At 36.3% G+C, this 20,790-nt stretch overlaps 1 protein-coding gene across 3 annotated transcripts in view; it reads right to left on the reverse strand.

Annotated features, from left to right (window-relative positions):
• Positions 1 to 470: 470 nt before the first annotated feature.
• The window catches only part of Rhp (GTP-Rho-binding protein rhophilin), a 231,206-nt gene continuing 210,886 nt past the window's right edge, over positions 471 to 20,790 (reverse strand). For 2 of the 3 annotated variants that reach the window (XM_089648541.1, XM_089648543.1), the window contains 12 exons: positions 17,973 to 18,126; positions 15,985 to 16,126; positions 15,343 to 15,584; positions 14,826 to 14,984; positions 14,595 to 14,673; positions 14,364 to 14,511; positions 13,812 to 13,961; positions 13,420 to 13,547; positions 11,569 to 12,455; positions 10,233 to 10,385; positions 7,534 to 7,572; positions 471 to 1,301 (listed from right to left, as the gene is read on the reverse strand). In XM_089648541.1, the coding sequence (XP_089504667.1) occupies positions 1,074 to 1,301; positions 7,534 to 7,572; positions 10,233 to 10,385; positions 11,569 to 12,455; positions 13,420 to 13,547; positions 13,812 to 13,961; positions 14,364 to 14,511; positions 14,595 to 14,673; positions 14,826 to 14,984; positions 15,343 to 15,584; positions 15,985 to 16,126; positions 17,973 to 18,126 (2,509 nt within the window). In that variant the 3' untranslated portion in view covers positions 471 to 1,073. The remainder of the gene's footprint in view (positions 1,302 to 7,533; positions 7,573 to 10,232; positions 10,386 to 11,568; positions 12,456 to 13,419; positions 13,548 to 13,811; positions 13,962 to 14,363; positions 14,512 to 14,594; positions 14,674 to 14,825; positions 14,985 to 15,342; positions 15,585 to 15,984; positions 16,127 to 17,972; positions 18,127 to 20,790) is intronic. The other variant, XM_089648542.1, reaches the window with a different exon arrangement.

Here is a 20,790-nt window from a genome sequence, read left to right on the forward strand (position 1 = left end):
CAGTAAAAGAGTAGATAAGATTTTAATTTAGGGATAAGGAATAATGTTACATTCACCCAAATAATTCTAACCCCAAAATATTTTGAACTTGATTGAAAATGCTTTTTTTTTCAATACATAATAAACAAATTCTACAATATATGATTTGTACAATATTTAAATTATTTTACATTAAACATTAACTAATTTTCAGACAATATTTTGGTAATATAATTAAAAATATATCTCTTTATATTGTTTGTATATATTTTAATATTTAATCACTCGGAAGACCAGCTCACAAAAATAAACCTTTTGTAATAAAAATAATTTAAATATTATTACTTTTTATTATATATACATAAAAACATTTTTCAAAATATATCTATCATCTTAAATAAATAAGAGATTTTAATAGATCTTTTTGTATTTAAATAAAATCTTAATAAGTTTAAATTTGTACAAAACTTTGATAATATTAGACTGTTTTTTCTTTTAAAAACATTTTTTATTTTGCAGCGATTTTTTCATTCATTAATTTTACTTTTTGACATGTTTTCAGAATCGTTCAAAAAAATATAACTTTAATATTCGAAAATTTTATTTTTAACGCTTTGTTATCGATAATTGTATGGAAAAGTGTAATTTATTTAAATATTAACATTTAAAAATAAATGAATTTGTAAAAGTAAAAAAAAATAATTGATAAAAATGAGTTATGACATTTTCCTTTTCAACACTCAGAACAACCTCAGAAATAATTTTTAATGAGACATATTATTAACAACCACAAATAAATTTCATTGACAAAGTGAGTAATTCGGTGTTGCCACAGTAATGAAAGATTTTAATTCCATTTTATTATATTTCTACGATTTCTCGTCAACTTTTGAAAATTGTTTTACTAAAACATGACACTTTATTGCGGTTGATGATTTGATTTTACATTGAAAATATAAACATTCTATTACAGTGATATAAACATTGTATTACTGTGAAAATATAGACATTCTATTACAGTGAAAATATAAACATTCTATTACAGTGAAAATACAAACATTCTATAATCAAATATTACAATGATTGAATTAATTTCATCTGAAGATGACATTGCTGGAGTGTGAGCCCCGGTTGGTACTGCTGTCCCTGGAGGCGTTGTGGCGGCGGAAGGGATTCCAGGAGGGGGCTCGCTTGGCCCCCGAGTGGCGTCCCCCGACTCCCAGCGGGGGCCCGGCTGAGCCCCCGCTGGAGGTGGTGCAGCTAGAGGCTGCCGACATGGAGCCCTGGTTGGAACCCGCCTTGTGCAGGGGGCTGCCGTTCATCTGGAAGGGAATGATAAAAGTTAGATGGTATTTTTTTATTTATTTATTTATGTCTATTCTTGAATACACGTTTTACAAATTATTACAGTGGTATATATTGCAGTACAGAGAAAAAAAAGTACAGAAAAAAGGTATAAAAAATGAAGAAAAAAGGTATAAAAAATGAAGAACATAGGTTGATTTAGGTAAAACTGTGTGTGTGTGTGATATTATATGTAACGTGAGCACCTCACTAGGAGAACCTGTGCTGAGGTGTTAACGTGTTTGTGGTTAAGGGTGACAGGTATTTATGTGTTATGGTAGAAAGTTATTATTATTATTTTTTTTTTTCACAGACATATATTGAAACATGAAAACACACTTTTATATGTGAGTGTATGAATTTGTGGATAATTCTTGATGAACGTGTATAATATTTAATTTTACTTGTTATATTTTGGTTATGTTTGGTTTGAAATTATAATCTTTTGAATAAAGTGAATATCTTGATTTTTTATCCAGGCTATGATATGTTTTTTGAGAAAGTTTGTAGATGTGTTTGTAGTCAATAATTGTTTCAAAGTAATGGGCATACTGTTAAAAAGTTTGGTTGCGTAGTATTGAAAGTGTCTTTGACCGTGTGTGGTGTGTGTTATTGGAATGTTCAGTGTTTTATTTGTTGAGGACCTGGTTTTTATTATGGCTTTTGCTTGATTTGTAATATGAAGATTATTATGGATGAGGTGTAGGAGAGCAGTTTTGGCGTAAAGTTGTCTTATTGACATGACGTCTAGTGTTTTGAAGATTTTGGTTGAGTCTGTGTAGAATGGTACTTGCAGTATGAGTTTTATTATTGCCTTTTGAACTTTTTGAATTGGGTCAATTGTTGTGTTTGTAGCGCTTCCCCAAGCTAATATTCCATAAGTGGCAATGGATTGACACAGTGCAAAATATATTGATCTGAGTATTGTTAGTGGGAAAATGTTTTTAATGGATTTTATTAGGTGTAAGACTCGTTTTAGTTTATTGGTAATAAAAGTAATGTGGTCAGTCCATTGTAAATATGCATCAATAATAACTCCTAGGTACTTTATTTGTTTAACCCTTTCAATGTGTTCGCATTGGCAATTGGGTGATGTTTGTTTACATTCATGCAAAAACAAGTCCAAGTTAGACGGAGGTTGACCTCTTTGTGTAATACTGTGTGTGATATATTTTGTTTTGACTGTGTTAACGGTTAGAGTATTTCTGTTTAGCCATTTTATGACAATAGACAAACTTTTTTCAGCTGTTATGAATAAATCTTTCCATGTGGCTGCTTGACACAGAAGAACTGTATCATCAGCGAAGGTCACGAGTTTACCATCAATTTCAATGTCACATAATTCGTTTATGTATATGAGGAATATTAATGGACCAAGGACACTCCCCTGTGGGACTCCGTATGTGATTAAGAGTGGTTCACTTGTCTTGTTATCAATTTTAACTTGTTGTGTTCTGTCAGACATGAAACTTTTCATTAATTCAAATTCTACTCCATTTATGCCAATGTTTTTTAGCTTCTTGAAAAGTTTTTTGTGCGAAATTGTATCGAAGGCTTTAGATAAGTCTAAATAGATTGAAATAACTTTTTTTTTGCATCTAAATTATGTGTAATAAACTCGGTTACAGTGGCAATTGCGTTTTCTGTGTTCCTATTTTTTCTAAAGCCATGTTGGTTAACTGAGAGTATTTGCATGTTTTCCAGATATTGTTGCAGCTGTTCTTTTATTGCTTTTTCAAGAATTTTTGACAATGTGTTTAATAGTGTAATGGGTCGAAAGTTGTTTACATTATTTTTAGGTCCTGATTTATGAATAGGAATAACCAAACCTTTTTTTAGGATGCTCGGAAAAATTCCTTCTTTCAGGCTAAGATTAATAACGTATGTTAGTGGAGTAAGTAGTTGTTGGCTTAGTGTAATTATTGTTTTAGAGTCTATTCCGTCGGGACCTGATGTTGTATTATTCTTTAGGGAATGTATTAATTTGTTGGTATCTTCCAGAGTTACTCTATGTAATTTGAATAGACTGTCACTATTTTTGTGTGTGCACTGAGTCGGAATTTTTTGAGTTTCTTGATTATCGTTACTAGACGATTTTTGTTTTATATTTTCGGCTAGGCTAGCTCCAATATTTGTGTAATGTCTGTTTATGTAGTTCAGGATAAGTGTAGGATTTTTGTGGAAGTCAACTTCTTCGTCGTTGATAAGTATTTTTTTTATTTCATCATCTTTGTTTTTTTGTGTATTTGTACTTTCCCTCAGAATAGACCAAACGCTTTTCGGGTCAAAGTTAGCAGTTACCAGTTTGTTTCTGTAATATAATTCTTTGGCTTTTCGTATAATTAGAGAGCAAGTATTTCTGTACCTTTTATAGAAAGAGTTCAGAAAAGTATCATTTGGGTTGTGTTTGACTTGTTTGTGCAGTTTGTCCCGTTTTTTAATGCTATTTATTATGCTTTGGGTAATCCATTTTTTTAGTCTTATTTTGCGGTGCGTGAAGGATTTGAATGTTTTTGTGGTGTTTTGAGTGATGAGCGTTTGTAGGTATGTAATAAGGTAATTCCAGGCTTCTTCAGTGTTGTTAATTTTTTTAAGGTGTTCCCACGTTTGGTTTTCTAGGCAATGTTTTAGGTTCACGTAGTCAGTTTCAAATTTTGTGATGTTGTTTTGAGTTGTTGGGTTCAATGCCTGTGTGGTCAGTCCTATCATTGTTGTGTAGTGATCTGTGATTGTGGATTCGAAAACTACGCTACAGAATTTGTTTTTGGATTTGATCATTAAGTGATCTAAACATGATTCCGAGTCTCTGGTAACTCTGGTTGGAGTGTTGATGGCGCTTATTATGCCATGTTCCAGGAGCATCAGTTGGTATTCGATATTCTGGGGATGGCCTTGTGGGAGTATATTTATGTTTAGGTCACCAGTTACGATGATATTTTTGAAGTGGGTAATTTTTTTTATGTGAGAGTCGAGAGCTATTAGAAAGGGTGTAATGTTGTGTGATGAAGGTGATCTGTAAATAGCGAGTATGCACGTATCTGGGTGAGCGATTATTTGTAAACAGTTTGAGTTTTCTAGGGTGAATTCTGAGACAGAGGCGTTAAGATTATCTTTTATGTAAACAACAACTCCATCATTTTGGTTTTTGTATTTTGTTGTGAAATATGAGGAGTAGTTTTTTTTGTATTTTACAGTAAAAGAGGTTGGGATCCAGCATTCTGTTAATATAATAATATTGAAGTCTATTTTAAAGGAGGACAATAGTATGTCTAGTTCGTCGTAGTTTTTGTTTAGGGATCTTATGTTTTGATTTAATATAGTAAGGGTGCCTGGGGTGCTAAATAAAGAATCGCATAGTTTTGTATTATTGGTTGAATAATGTGAGTGAGTGCTAGTTGAGTGGATAGTATTTAGTAATTCTGCCATATTAAATGATTAGCAATACATTTAATTTACTTGGATTCAGGTGGATTAGTCGTCTAAGTTTGTTACCCCATTTTTTTTAGGTCATTTTCGTGTTTTATTTGGATGATTTTATCCCCAGTTGCTTTGCGGACAAGCAATTTATTTGATTTAAACCACACGTATTGGTAGTGGGTTTCTTTAGCCGTCTGCTTAGTTTTCCATAGAAGTTCCTTAAAGTACGGTGACAGCACCTCGCTGATGAAAATGGGAGAATTTGAGTATATGGTTTTGGCCGCGTTTTTTTTTGAGAGCATAGATTCCCTTATATTTTGACTATAGAGGGTGATGTGGAGTTTGTCCGGGGTGTTTTGTCTTCGATCTTGAGTCCTGGTCACCATGCGTATATCTTGTGGTTGTAAGGGCAGTCCCAGTGAGTTGGCTACTCGAAGTACTGCTTCCGAGGCTTGTTCTCCCGGCCGCAATTCCACGCCCGCCATTTCCAAGCTGTCGGAGAGCTTCACTTGCTCTAGATCTGCAAGACGGCTTTCCAAGGATGAGATTCTTGTATTTTTTTTTTCATTCTCTTCTTTTAAGAATTTTATACCTTTGAGGCCCTCCTCCAAATCTTTAAAGCGTGTGATCAGGTCATCATACTGGTTGCAAATAAAATTACTGCTTTTCTTAAGATCGCTGATTTCTTCCTCAAACATTTTTTTTATTTCACTTATTTTGTTGTCGAAATGTTTAGTGAGGCGATCAAATAATACATCGGCTTCTGAACCTAATGTTGATGCCGACGGAGCAGGTGAGCTCGGCCGGCTTTTACATTTTGGGCATTTCCATGTTTGTTTATTTTTAGATGCCATTCTTTTAAAGTTGGTATCGGAGATATTTAGGCAGTTATTATGAAAGGCAATATTGCAGATGGCGCACGTAAGTGCATGGTCATTTTTGGAAATGATGTTCAAGCATGCTTCACAGTTCATTGTAGTTCGATTTTTTTTCGAGTTTATTCCGTTCTCTTTCTTGTTAATGATTTCAGTTTACAAGGAAAAAGAAATAAAAATAAAAATCTTTGGCGGCAGTTGGGATCGTTCCGGGGTCCTTCAGATGTCTGTGCGAGTGCAATATATGCCGCTAGCTATCCGAACGCTCTTACCGCTAGACCACGGACCGGTTACAGCTACTCGACAAATAAGAGTAATATTAACTGGCTCACTCTTGTATATTATTATTTGGTGAATCGGATGATGATAATTTTTTTGTTTTGGGCAACAACACTTCTGTCACAACACAATGTATTAAAACACTTAGAATGAGAATAAAACCGAATGATTTTAATTCACTAAAGTAGAAAATTCACTTTACTGATTTTTAGGAACACATTTAACGATGAATTGCATGGATAATTGAGTTTTGTAAGGTTTAATTAAGGTGATTTCTGAAGAGCGAAATTTGACGTGCGGTCTGTTTGTGATCCGATTACTTTCGTGGTATGTATTGAAGGTAAGTAGCGGGCAGACGGACTAGCAAGGAAAGGGGCTGAAGGACCTCTTGCAGGAATGGCACGTTGCTGCACCAAACTATACATTGTAATCCGGGGTGGCTGTGCACAAACTACAATCGAACCTCTACTAAAAGCCCAAAAAATGGTAATACGTGTTATTAACAAGCGACCGACAAGATACCCCTCCATTCGACCTCATAGAGTATAAGGTCTTAAACATACGACAACTCCACCTAAAATATTTCTACATACATTTCCTGTTCAAATATAAAAACAAAACTCTCTTACAACACAACTACACCACCAGAACAATAACCAACGGTCACTACAAAGTACATTCACTACATACCACGTCAGCTCAAAGACAATTTTTCTTCCTAGCTCCTAAAATCTTTAACCTTATCCCTAAAAACCTAAAAACCGTGGGTCAACCCCATTCCTTTGAAAAACAAATTACGAAATGGATCCTTACACACGGTATACATTACAACTACAATACCCATTCATTCTACACTCTATCAATTTAATCACCTTTCAGACAAAACATAATATATCCTTATTCCCTAACTTAGCGGTATAGTATGTTCATAATTAATTTTTGGGTTCTATTTACTAATAATTTCTCAAATTATTCATCTTCTTATAATTCCGCAAACTGTAAAATTCACCCGCCATAACACAGGTTCATCCCTAGCATGGAGGGTGAAATATCACAAAAGACCACATGTACTCTCTAAATCATGTATCAATAAAATAAATAAATAAAGGTGGGTCAAATCCCAGCACTGGAAGGAATGGGAGAGGGCACCTGAAATGAGAAATCTAATGTTCTCTTGTACGAATCAAACCCCAGTCAAACTAGGCAACTACTTAATATGGACAGGGATACTGAGGGAACTGGTGGGACTAACTGCTACCTCAGGAGACATTTGAAGCTTTTGGGAGTGGAAAACACCAATAGATGCAGGAAATATGAAGAGGATGAAGAGACTCCAATTCACCTTTGGTGCCAATGTCCCGCTCTACTGGGAATAAAGCTCAGGTCTCGGGAAGACATATTGTGGAACAATTTGACCCAATGACAACCCTGGTGAACTTTATCAAAGGGACCGGGTTACTGTTAAAGGAATGTGGTAAAATAGAAGATAGCATAATGGGCAAATGACCTGAGTGCTAACTGGAATTATGTAAACTGACTCAAGTTTCGGGAGGTGAATTCAATGGATTTTGTCCAACGCAGTTAAGAAGAAAACATCTTTAGAACCCAGTGTAAATAAATAAATATAATATAAAATTACCTGGCTTATTTTACCATCTGTGTATTCAGCTGTTGTTGCCTAAAAACAGAAAAATATAATCTGTTGATTTGGAATTATTGAACACAAGATTAACCTAAAGATGGTATTAACCCGTTGGCCACCCAAACCCTGGCTCTGGGCCGTCTAGTTGTAGGTCAGCTTAAAGATAATATTAACCCGTTGGCCACCCAAATCCCGGCTCTGGGCCATCTAGATAGGTCAGCTTAAAGATAATATTAACCCGTTGGCCACCCAAACCCCGGCTCTGGGCCATCTAGTAATAGGTCAGCTTAAAGATAATATTAACCCGTTGGCCACCCAAACCCCGGCTCTGGGCCATCTAGTTATAGGTCAGCTTAAAGATAATAATATTAACCCGTTGGCCACCCAAACCCCGGCTCTGGGCCATCTAGTTACAGGTCAGCTTAAAGATAATATTAACCCGTTGGCCACCCAAACCCCGGCTCTGGGCCATCTAGTTATAGGTCAGCTTAAAGATAATAATATTAACCCGTTGGCCACCCAAACCCCGGCTCTGGGCCATCTAGTTATAGGTCAGCTTAAAGATAATATTAACCCGTTGGCCACCCAAACCCCGGCTCTGGGCCGTCTAGTTGTAGGTCAGCTAAAGATAATATTAACCCGTTGGCCACAAAACCCGGCTCTGGGCCTTCTAGTTGTAGGTCAGCTTAAAGATAATATTGACCCGTTGGCCACAAACCCTGGCTCTGGGCAGACTAGTTGTAACGGTCATACCAGTGACATCTGGAAATAAAATTTTAAATGCCAATAGATCTACAGATAATAATGCTTTCATTTTGCAGTATTGGCTATAATAAGCTTGCAATGATTATCCCTCATATTTAAGTTTTGTTTTAGCGGCCGGCGGCCATTCAATTTCTTCAAAATGGCGCTGGAAATGCAAAACATGCATAATTGCCATTCACATCCCTGATTACCTACTTTGAGGACCATCATACCAAATTATTTTTTATTTATATCATAGACATATGAATATTAGTAGACCTGCCCTAAGTGATTAAAAGCGTATTATCCCCACTCCCCATACCGGTTCCATTGGAGCCGGCTGGGCTCGCGTATGGCCTCAAGTGAAATTTGAAAACGTGACGTCATCATTCTTGTGCGAACTATGGTCGAGGCATCATCGGTTCATTTTACGAAATAACACAGCAAAATGTTGACTTGTGATATGAAAACTTGTAAAAATAGATGTGAAAAAGAGAATAAACCCAATTGTCGTATTACATTCCATAAGTAAGCATTATTTTACTCTATTTTAAGCTTATTCACACCGTATTATATGGATCAGTTTTAGAAACATATACTATCACATCACAATGTAGCGATTCTCAAGTGTGCTCATCGTTGTTTACTGGGGTAAGTAAATTATGAAACATTTGTAAAAGTGTCTTAACTAAATACTCTGAAACTAACTACGACTCTGCAAACAGAAGAAATTTACTTTGCCGAATTTGGACTTCGCAAATTAGTTCATAACGTGGCGAGTAATTTGCGCTCCCATGTAAAAATGTCTATTCATTCAAAAGCAGATTTTACTTTTAAGAAGTAAATGGTGATATTATAATGCGAGATGCCTATTTACTGTCAGATTGATTTATTGACGAATCACAGTCAGCTTCACCCCCTTCGTTCTTCAACAGTTGATTTTACCCCTCGCCATTATCTTCTCGTCTATTAATTCCTATGTCTGTGATTTATATGCATATGCACGGTGTTCGGAAACTCGTGGTACAAGTGGGAACTTGGTGAATCTGCCCAAAAAAAACACCCAAAAAACTTTTGCAATAAAATAATAAAATGTTAAAATTTGAGGTTTCACACAAAATAAAATATTCACACTAGACTTGCAGAAAAAGTCAATAGATGTTGCACATTAACATAAAAATAAGACATATTTATCTAAAGACACTATCTAGATTGCATTTAGTTCGGGTTGAATTTTGTGATCATACGTAAAGATCAATAAAAATGTTCGGTGAGAAAAAATGAAGACAATGTTGGTAGTTCTTATTCGAAGTATGATACAGTTAAATATTACCGAAGGATACAGGGTCCCATTAGCTCAGGTGGTAGAGCAGTGCCCCGGCAATGCAAGGGTCCTGGGTTCGAGTCCTAGATGTGACCGTATCTTTTCCTGATTTTTCTGTTTCAGATTTTCGTTTAGGAGACACTAATTTTGTCTTCAATAATTAAATATTACAATTTGAAGTTTTACTCATTAAGTTATTCCAAAAAATAAAATGAAAATAATATGTTATCGAAAATAGTGTTTATCGAGAGGACCATTGCAGATTTCCAATTTTTGGCACAAAAATAATTCTGGGGTGAGGATCAATTTCATAGTTTAATAATTCGGGGGCCGATGGGTTAAGCTTAAATTTAAATACGTTATAATCTAGCGTTCATAGATGACGTTAATTTAACTATTTTATGAAAATATACTTTTGCAAGTTATGCTTTAAAATATTAAAAAGAATTATGTTTTTGTGCCCGTACATATGCAATATGAATATGAATCAATAGTTTTGTCTGCATACAAACTCGATTCTTTCAAGAAAGGCATACAAATACAATGTTGTATCAGTGATTGAATCCAAAAGTGTAGATTATAAGGTACGTTAAGTATCATTATTTGTCATTTGGTATTTTGAGCATACCTTTAGGTAGTTCCTGTCCATGGGGGTGACCAGCTTGACACTGAGGGATTCCCCAGAAGCCTTGATTAGCCGCACAACCTCATCGTGGGGGCACCACTTCACGTCCCGGTCTCCTATGGCCACTATGAAGTCCCCGTCTCGCATGCCGCCCAACTGCGGGGAATAAGTTAGGTTAGATTATTCAATTAATAATAATAATTGATCTACTTACACAGTGGGATTTCAACTCAAAACTTTGGGTCTAGCAGCTTTATATGTTTAGCTTTGCAGTCGGTCTCGTTAATGTATATTTTATGGATACAAAACAATTATGGTTTTAAAAAATAATTTGTAAGTTCATGAGTTCCTCCTAAGGTCGCCTGCATAGTTAAAAGTGTGTCAGCTGCATTGCAATTGTGTAACTATCACTTTTGCATCTAATCCTAGAAAACACTTCCTTGCAAATAGAGTAGTGGATGCTTGGAACAAACTCCCACAACATGTCATCGATGCAACAAATATAAATCAATTCAAAGCTCTATTGGATTCACATTTGGAGAGAAGAAAGGACTTATTTCAAAATTAAAACAACTCAATTACTGTCAAACTTGTTGTGAAATCAGATATGAGCGCATCAGCAGAATGCTGCCTGTCATGATATCAACCCAATACACTGAACAACAAATCAGCTTTGACATCCACCACTCACAGCTCGATTTTGACATTTTTTTATTTATTGTTTAAAACACTTATCTTGTTCTGAAACATTTAACTTTTTTAATACAATAATGCAAAAATGTAAGATACAAATCCGTGACATATTAAAAATGTGGACATTATTTACAGACAAAATGTAAATTCAAATAAACAAAACCGAAGCTAGAGTGATATAGGTACTTATTGACTAAATAGCGGGAAATCGGCACCGGATATGGCCGACATTGTTTCTCACCTATCTCGATTTTTAGTTTTTCTTACATTAACTCCACACAGGAGAAAATAACTTCCCTCAGGGCCTATATCATCTTTAGGGATGCTATATGGAGGGTCTTTTTAAGGAAAGGAAGGATAGGAAGTTTAGGGAAGGAAAAATGTATTAGTGGTGGGTAGGAATCTTTGGTTCAGTGTGTCCGGTGACCGACGTATAAATCCATCCATCCTGCGGCGGTGCAAGACGATGGGTCGAGAGAGACCAGTTTGAGAGATCATAGGATTAGATCATAGCCTCCCCCGATCTGGCCCATCATGTAGCTGGTGCACGCAGCTGCTACCACTTGGGGTGACCTATGGCAGAGGTGTTGATCACATATGTCCGCATCAGCTGCAGGTAAAAATATAAACAGATCATTATACTTACATCAGCCAGTGATCTCGGTTCAACACTCGCAATAATTACGGGAGCATCTCCTCTCACAGAGAAACCAAAGCCTTCACTTGGATTATTTTTATCATATCCACTCTCATCTTCATCAGGAGAATTCAAATTGCACTCGCTGGATATTCTCCTTATCAAAGCATTCCCGTTACTCTTCAACTCGGCAGCATTTGTCTTTGGCGTTACCATGTATCCAAAGTTCTCTGCACCGAGAGACTTCTGGAAATACGCATTTTTACCATTGATTTCTTTACCGTTCAGATCGCCATTTTTAATTCTAATTCTATTACCATCCGTTTTGATGTTGTAATGCAAATCGTTGGCCGACATATTCTTTTCGTTGTATTTTGTTATGAATGGGTCAATTTCTTTGCTGTTTCTTCTGTCATTATGGCTGTTGTTGTTGTATCCGTTTATATAAACGCCGTTTTGTCGTGTGACTGGAAGTTTTCCATTGATTCGTTTCTTTTGATCTGCGGTGTTATCCAATCTTGTTGTATCTTCGTGGCCGAGTTTGTATTTCTCATCGCTTTTAATGATCTCTCTTTGATAGTAATACGAGCTGTTGTCTTCTGATCTGTCCCTCTTTTCATAAAGAGACACGTTTCTTAATACTTTTCCGCCGTTTTTGTAGGAGTTATCATCCGGTTGGTACATTTTGCCGTTGACTCTTCCGCGTTCGACCCTTTGTTTGTCGTGCTTCATTGTTTTGGCGTTGAGTTGTGACTTTTGCAGTTGGACGAGGCGGGGGGCACTCCAGTGTCTCTTGGCAGAGAAAATGGCCACTGGTCCCAGGGATTTGAAGAGATCTTCCACTCGGTGCTGGGCGAAGTCCGGCTGTGTGAGAGATAGCTGGAATTTTGTTGATGCTGAAACAAATAGAAAAGGAAATTAATACAAAACTCAGTCATTATAGGTTTGAAGATAGAGCATAAAGTATAGATGCCAGAAATCATTGCCCTGATGATTAGGAATCGGAACCATTTATTGTGATGTATGGTAATAAAGTTGAGTATTTAAGCGATAGATGGCGCTAGTCATAAAGCTTACTCCAGAGTCCGACAGATGTCGCTAGAGTGTAACAATTACTTGTGAGATGAGATTGACAGGGAACAAACTTCTCGAACCAGAGAATTACCAACCCTCGGGTAATGAACAGTGTAGCTAAATCCAGACCTATTATTTGTAAAGTAAATAAACACAATTATAAGTAAAACCTTTTACTTTTTAACAAAGAGCTCCCAATACTTAAATCTGCAAAGTAGGGCAGTTATAACATTTATTTTTTGGCATTTCTACATATAATATGATCACAGGTTTTATCATAGCAAAATCTGTTATTTGTGTATATTTTACTGTGTTTTGTACTGTGGAAAAAGGTTTTGTAGAATGTGCGAATTACTCATTTTTATGACAATGATTTGTTTTCAAAAATGAACCCACTCAGATTGTTGCCCACATATATTTTTTCGCAATGTGTGGAGTGTTCTAGGTGTAGACTTATTGTATTTTGTAAATCATGTTGGTTCAATACAAGAGTATCACGAAAATGTACATTTTTAAATATAGATTATTGTATGACAGAAAAGAATTATTAAATATATCAATTGTTTTAGAAATTCCATTCAATAGCACCATTCCTCTTGTCATCCTATGATGTGCTAGAACATCTGTTCTGCCGTGTGGTATCTTCAACTAGTCAAAGTGATCTATCTAAACATATGATCAACAAGTGGATGCATGGAACCACCGCACCGGTAATTTGTAATTGCGCATGACGAACCTATCCACTTACTAGTGGGGTTTTATTGAGAAAGTAATAATAGAACTTACGCATGATGGTGGGTGGATCTAAGTGCTCTGCAAAGTCTGGACCATCCGGTAGAAGGGTGGACTGGACGATGGCCTTATCGTGGTGCTGTTTCAACACCCGGCACAAGGAAGCTTTTGACTTCAGCTCTCTGTAAAAACACATAATTATTAATGCAGTCTTTTTCTTGTTTCATATGTTAGTGAAAATCCATCACAAAACTGCTTCATATAATAGATTTCTGTTTTATGAAGTAGTAAAAACTCTTGAACATCTGGCATTGTGAAATTTTGAAAAGTTTTTTGGAAAACACAACTATCTTTAGATCGTTTCGTGAGCTGTGGAATTTCGGTCGCGAAATTGGGTATTGAAATTATTTAAAAATGTTTGAATAATATAAGGATTGAATGTTTACCTGCACATTCTCTGCAATCTGAGGGCTTCCTCATAAGCATTGAGGGCTTCTGCCAAATGTGCTTTTCCCAGAGCTATCTTCTGTTCCTCTCGACTGGCCATGGACCCATTCATAACTGCTCCGTTCTTAGCGGGACTTCCATCCACATTCCTGGAAGATCAAAAAATGTGTTACAGTAATTAGCTATAGCATTAAACCTCCTTGAAGATAATGAAGATTACGATAATAATGATGTTAGTGTGGTAGATTATGAAGCTGATGAAAGAAATGATGATGATGGTGAAGTTAATGAAGAAAATTATGAAACTGATGAAGGGGATGAGGATGATGGTGAAGTTAATGAAGAAGCTGATGGAGGGGATGAAGATGACGACGAAAGTATGAAGGGGAAGATGGTGTAGATGATGAAGATGATGAAAATGATAAGAATTATAGAGATTATGAAGATGATGCAGATGAGGGTGGTGAAGAAGAAAGGGATGATAAAGAGGATTATTATGGTAAACATTATGATGAAGATGAAGATAAAGAAGAATCAGTAAATATATGTACCTGTCATTTTTGCAAGAGAAGTCGCACCAGTCGGGAAGGCTAGGTTCCGATCCGTGGACATTTCCCAGTCTATCGGTGGTGGCATTGAGGGAGGTTCTGGGTGTGGTGGCGTTGAGAAGCCCGGTGGCGATGTGGTGGTGGGAGAGGGCTGCAAGACAAGCAAATACATTGGTGTTCAATTTGCTACCCAGTTTTCATATAAGACAAGAACTTCTTTGTTTTCGAACTTACCTTTGTAGTATTCAGTTTTTATATGCACCAAGGAAACCCACGAATATGGCACATAGCTCAATACAGTTTCAGCTTGCATCTGCAAAATAATCAAACGTTTTTCAGTTCAACTCTGCGTAAACCGCGAGAGGGGTTCAACAAGGATCAGAATTTAGGCCCACTTTATCTAAAATATATTTAAATATACAGCCTTGCAACTTAGTATTATAACAAAGTTGTTGGAATCCTTACCTTCTGTCTGAGTAATTGGTACTGATGGGCCAAAGTCTGGCTCTCTTGACAAAGGTCTAGGCACAGGGAAAGGTCATCGCAGAGTTCCCGTTCTCTCGAGGCGCATTCTTCTTCTGCTCCAAGAACGAGCTTTTCAAAAAGGCATTCCCTTGCTTGGGCCTATGGGGAAATCATTCATTATATAATAATTTGATGACATTCAAGTGGATGGAAGAAGAGTTTGGTCAATAACAATATTTATAAAACTGAAACAGAACATCTTGAATGTTTGGATGAAAATTCCATATAATCAGCCTGCAGTAACCAAGGAGTATTAAGAGACCTAAACTAAGATGTAAATGAATAAAACTAGGATGGCGTGGAGGCTAACAGCGCACCTTATGATAGTATATTAAACTGGAGGGAGATAGCAGAAGACCGGAAAGAGACGCGTACCAGAAGGTTGTAGCATCGATGTTGGTAATTCTAATATTGACATTACTACTATTAGCTACAAAATAAAGTGTTTTTGACTGACCAGCATGAGACTGACGAGCATGTCCAGCATGTCGGGGCCAAGGTCCATGCTGGGCGCGTTGGTAAAGTTCTCGTGGATGTATCGGAACATGCCAGCGGCCCGTAGCAAAGAGTCCACTGCGGAGTCCAAGCCGTTGGCCTCGCTCCGGTCCTGTTTGGCTCCAATCTGCGTGTAGATGGCAGCCATGTTGAACAGGATGCAGGCCTTCTCGAATGCGACTGTCCTCTGACATGATGGAACACCTAGGAACAAACAAATAAACATTATTAACAATATAAAATAAATAAAAAACTTTCAGGCTTTTCTGGCGGCAACAAAAACAGAGGGAAAATGTGAAGTTAGCCACTCCAGACAAGCAGCTGATTTATGTATTTTCCATTGGTAAAATAACCATTAAGAAAACCACGAGCATTAAACCAAAAAGAGTTTTGGAAATTCAACAAAAATTGATTCGCGTCACCTTGGTGCATGAAATAGGAAAAAAACTGGTCCGAAGTGTGAAGGAAATTGCTGCTCTGTCATGGATATCGTAATATCTGAAGAATTTGGTGATCTAAAGTGTGAAGGTTTTCCCTCATTTGTTCCGTGTTGCAGAGATGTTCTCCAATCAATATTGTATTGCGAGTATTGAGGTCCAGTTACCTGTCAGTGAGTCGAACCACTCGAAATAGATCCCCAAGCTCCTGTCTGGGGGGAAGAAGCGCCGGTCGATGAAGTAGAGCTGATTATAGTAGCGGAACAGCAACGCTACTCCGGTGGCATGGCGAACTGGTGTTCTGACGGCCTGGAAACAACAACGCTGTTAATAAATAACCATATAATTTAAAGTGAGACACAATTCACTTTGCTTGGGACCAAATGAAGGGGACAAGACAAACTTAATATCTTGGTCATTCTAACGGGTCTTTTTCTATCCTTGTCTTTAACGCTTATTTATGACTACGCCCTTTCTACATCAGCAGGGCTGGCTTGGATAATTGCTTGATTGTTTGTTCTAGGGTTCAGGGCATTATTTCCCTAACTTATTTTGCTCCCTTGTTCATATGATATTATTTTTCTTTCGCTTCCTAAAACTCTAATGCCTTTTCAACTAACTATAATATGAACTTGTAGTTTTCACCTAAGCTACAAAATAAACCCTGCCGTATTGGAAATAGTTCTATGGGAAAAAAGCTTGTTGACCAACGATATCAGAATTCTGTTAAATGGAAAAATGTTGAAAATATTTTAGCCAGTCAATTTTTTTTCAGCATCTTTTTATCATCTTTTACGGTCCTATACTGTCTTGCAACCTGCAATGATCCCCTAATAAATTATCCAATTCAGTCCCCGTAGAGAAGCGAAATCGCCACCTTAGGAGACACTGACCAAGATCATTCCCACAGGATTTGTTTGGAAATTGCAATGATTAAATAATGGAAAATTGTTACTAATTGATTTTTGAAATTAACAGGGTTAAGTTAGAGAGTTTACACTGAGGCATAACCTTCCTCGCAACCATCACGAGGTAAAATATCATTTATCTGAATTTAATTCCTAGTACCTACCCATTTCAGTGATTCTCGTCAAGAATGTGCATAATCGCGTTCCGACAAAATAATCTATATAGCTACTACTCGACATGAATACCTACAGGAAAATCCATTTAGGAAATAAGTACCTAATTGAACTACAGCCGAGTACCTACATTGATCTACCAGTGTCTAATAGTAATCCCCCTGCAATACCACCAGTGCTTTAAAACTTACTGAGCTGTGCAAAGAAGCCATACCTCTATCATGTAATATACTAATTATTTTCCTCGTACTATTTCCTGTTGCGTAATGTTTTTAACACGAAGGTTTTCCTTTTCTGAGATCGGTGAACTCTTTATTGGTAAACATAGAAATCAGACTTAAAATCTCGCAAAATCATTTATCTAGAATTTACAGCCGTGCAGTAAAACATAATACTCACGTAAAAAGAGACTGAATTAATTTTCAACTTATACTTAGTATTTATTTTTCTCGGCCATTTTCACTACAAATGTTTTTTAAGGGAGGTAAAATGTATTGACAAAATATTCGACTATTGCGCCATCCAATATTCGTCTGGATTGTTATTTCAAAATATGGAATGTATTGCATTGCACTACCCCTGCAAACATTCTGGAATAAACATTATAATTTTCCGACTTTATGTCCGGGTTAAATATTCCCCACAGGAAAAACTAAGCCCTTCCACACACTTTTCCACAAATGATCATCTAGTCAATCAACATTATGCAAGTGCATTATATAAGCATAATAAATATAAAAAAGTACAAGAACAACACGTCAAATTACCAGAGATCAAATGGGAAAATAATTCACCGACTCCAAATATTTTCATATCGGAGGGTTCGGCTCGGTTATTATTATTAATTATCATTATAAAACATAAAAATATTCAATTACGTAATTTATCTATGATTAGTGTGGTATCATGTAAATTAATTATGTTGGCAAAACTGCACACATACCGATCAAGACTTTTTGGTTTTAAGAGTTCGGATCAATTATAAAACTAAAAAAAACAGTGGACCCAAACTGCGACCTTGCGGAAATCCCATTGAAAGATAATTTGGTTCTAATTGTTCTGTTTGAACTGACCTGTCTCATATCCATGAAGTCCGATATGGCGTCCTGGTACTGGCTGGCCTCCTCGCTGTAGTGCTCGAGGATGAAGTCCGTGAAGGGTTCTCTAAAGTCCACTTCCTTGGTCTCTTTGAGGCCGAGGGGGATCATGGGCATCACGCTGTCTTTGCTGGAAACAATAGAATAAATAACCGTTAGTGTTTAAGAACAGTGTGAGGTCAATCACCGGAAAATAAGTGAACAAGTCTTATTCTTTAGAGATGTGATTGTGCGTATTGTAAACAGAACTAGGAATTATTGTGGACTTGACTTATTGTCAATGTCTTATTGATGAGCGTTTGGGGTATTAAGTAATGTATCGCTTTCTCCCCCTGCTTGTTCCAACGTTCGTTATCATTTCCACACTGTACACAACTACTCTGATGATGGAAACTTCACATCTAGACAAGTAACTACCCGGAAAAATGTAGTGTACGAACTGTCTTAAGTTCTAAAGAGATTCAGATCGAAGGTCTGACAAAGTCCATTTGCATAAGCAACATAACAAAATACATACAAACGCGTAACAGCACTAATCGTAGAACCAAAAGTAGAGAAATGCGACTTGGAAATACCATAATTAAATAAAGCATTGGCATAGGCTGATGACGACATATAAACAAACAAAGGTGTCCAAATTAATATACCAAATTATTTATTTTAAAGAAATTGTGCGCTAAAAACAATGAGTTCCTCAAAACACCATGATAATTATCTATGATTCAAGTTCATTGAATCTATACCTGCTGATGTGGGAATTTCCCATGTTGCTGTGGGAAATTTTTCCACCTATTATTATTACAACAGAAGGTGATATTATACAAATAACACCAATATAAAAAAAACACACATGCAAAATATAATGTCTATAAGAATTAATGAATCTTTTACGGTTTAAAAGACATTTGCGTATTAATTTTACCGAAATTTGCAGATTAGAAAACATGGTGTCGAAATTTCACCAGTAGGTATCCTTTTTTGTATTCACGCTACAGATATTAGGTTATTTTTTAAGTATTATATCAATGTAAGCATATATTGAATAATTTCGCGGGTAAGAAATAAGCCCCCATAGCTCAGTGGTCAGAGCTTTCGACCGGAAATCGAATGGACACGGGTTCGAGTCCCGTTGGCGTCATGTATTTTTTATCAGGATATTTTTTCAATGTGGATGAGTGTTTCAGGCGAACAATTATTGCTTATAAAAATAATTGTTATCCTTTGTGCTATGCATAAATAAAATCTTGTCTTAAAAACATTAATTTATCAAAAAAATAATAATTCTTACTAACCTGTTTTGCAATAACATGATTTTCATTGTATTTTTAAATACACCTATTTGAATGTTGATTTTTTTCCTGAATTAATGATAAATAAATGAATGAATGAATTAAATGAAATCTTTTAAGCGGAAATTAACACACTTCACAATATCCGATTGAGCTAAAACTCGGCAGATATAGTCGTCATTGTCGATGGCAAAGCATTTTATCATTTTTTGGTGGCAATCACGCGCACATTTACATAAATATATATACATATATATATATTTTTTTTTTTAAAGAAAGACAAACATTCCCGGGTTACGAATAACCTGACAATATTTGAAAATCTCCTACTTCCACCACAGTATGCGGAACATGTTGCTTGTGTTGTGATGGAGGACTTAGCCAGCCGAGGAATTGAAAACACTACGCCTGGGTGGGACCCAAACGCAATGTCAACTCGGCCACCGACCGGTCAAAATTATATCTACATTCATTATTATTATTTCCTATATAATACCGATATCATCTTGTGTACCCAGTATAATTATGATTTTATGTATCAATTTTACGTAAAATCCTATTTTTAATAAATAATTTACGTAATATTTTGAGACACAAGTATAAAATTGAGGAAAGGCAAGTAAAGAGAAAAATTAAGGTTTGAATGCTTAGGGAGGTCTCGCTATTCAAATAGCGTCAAGCCATTTTAGCAACGTTGTAACATTACGATCCTGAATACTCAATGTAAACTCTCAATGTAAATTATTATGGATGTACCAGACCTACATTACTTTAATCATTTTTAAATAACCACCAGCTATAAATATATAGAAAATAAAGACCTCCGTGCTATATTAACACCCTGGAAACATAAACAACTATAAACAATCGATTATTCATCATGTTTACTCCGCGCTACAAACACTAAACTTCTCAAGTTAACGCCCTCGCAACAGGTCGACCAACACTCCTTTGTTCCTCCGCTTCGCTCCCAGCGGAACATTATTCTTCCACTTCTTCCTGTCTGTACTTTACCACACTTTAGCACTTGCAGCAACACAATGGCTTCCCATGGCACGGGCGGGACCAGTGCCGAACTTTAAAAAAACAACAGATAGACCAAGGAAATTTTCGAAAGCAGCTCGAAAAATGGAATCAGAAACATGGACAAAGTCTAGCAAAAACTATCATACAGATGCTGATATTTTTACTGGCAGAACTTCCAACAATGCACCTCGGATCATCATTGGATAGTGGTCAATTTGTTGTCCCTAGAAGTGTGAAAAAGTTAGGACGATTTTTACACCTGAATATTTTACACAATTTCGCACTTTTAGGTTATCTATCAAGGGCATTTTGAGTATGTACCTATAATGAGTAACGTAGGTTTATATACGTGAATATGTTGAACCTATTTCCACTGTTATTGAATATTCTGTTGACAAACATGATAATATCTTCGTAGATCAATAAAAATTAAAAATTTGAAAAATTGGCAAATCTCGATTGGGTGAATTCTTTGAAGG

This window comes from Hesperophylax consimilis, chromosome 28 (assembly GCF_061612785.1).
Source record: "Hesperophylax consimilis isolate HC1 chromosome 28, BYU_Hcon_1.0, whole genome shotgun sequence".
NCBI classification, from domain to species: domain Eukaryota; kingdom Metazoa; phylum Arthropoda; class Insecta; order Trichoptera; family Limnephilidae; genus Hesperophylax; species Hesperophylax consimilis.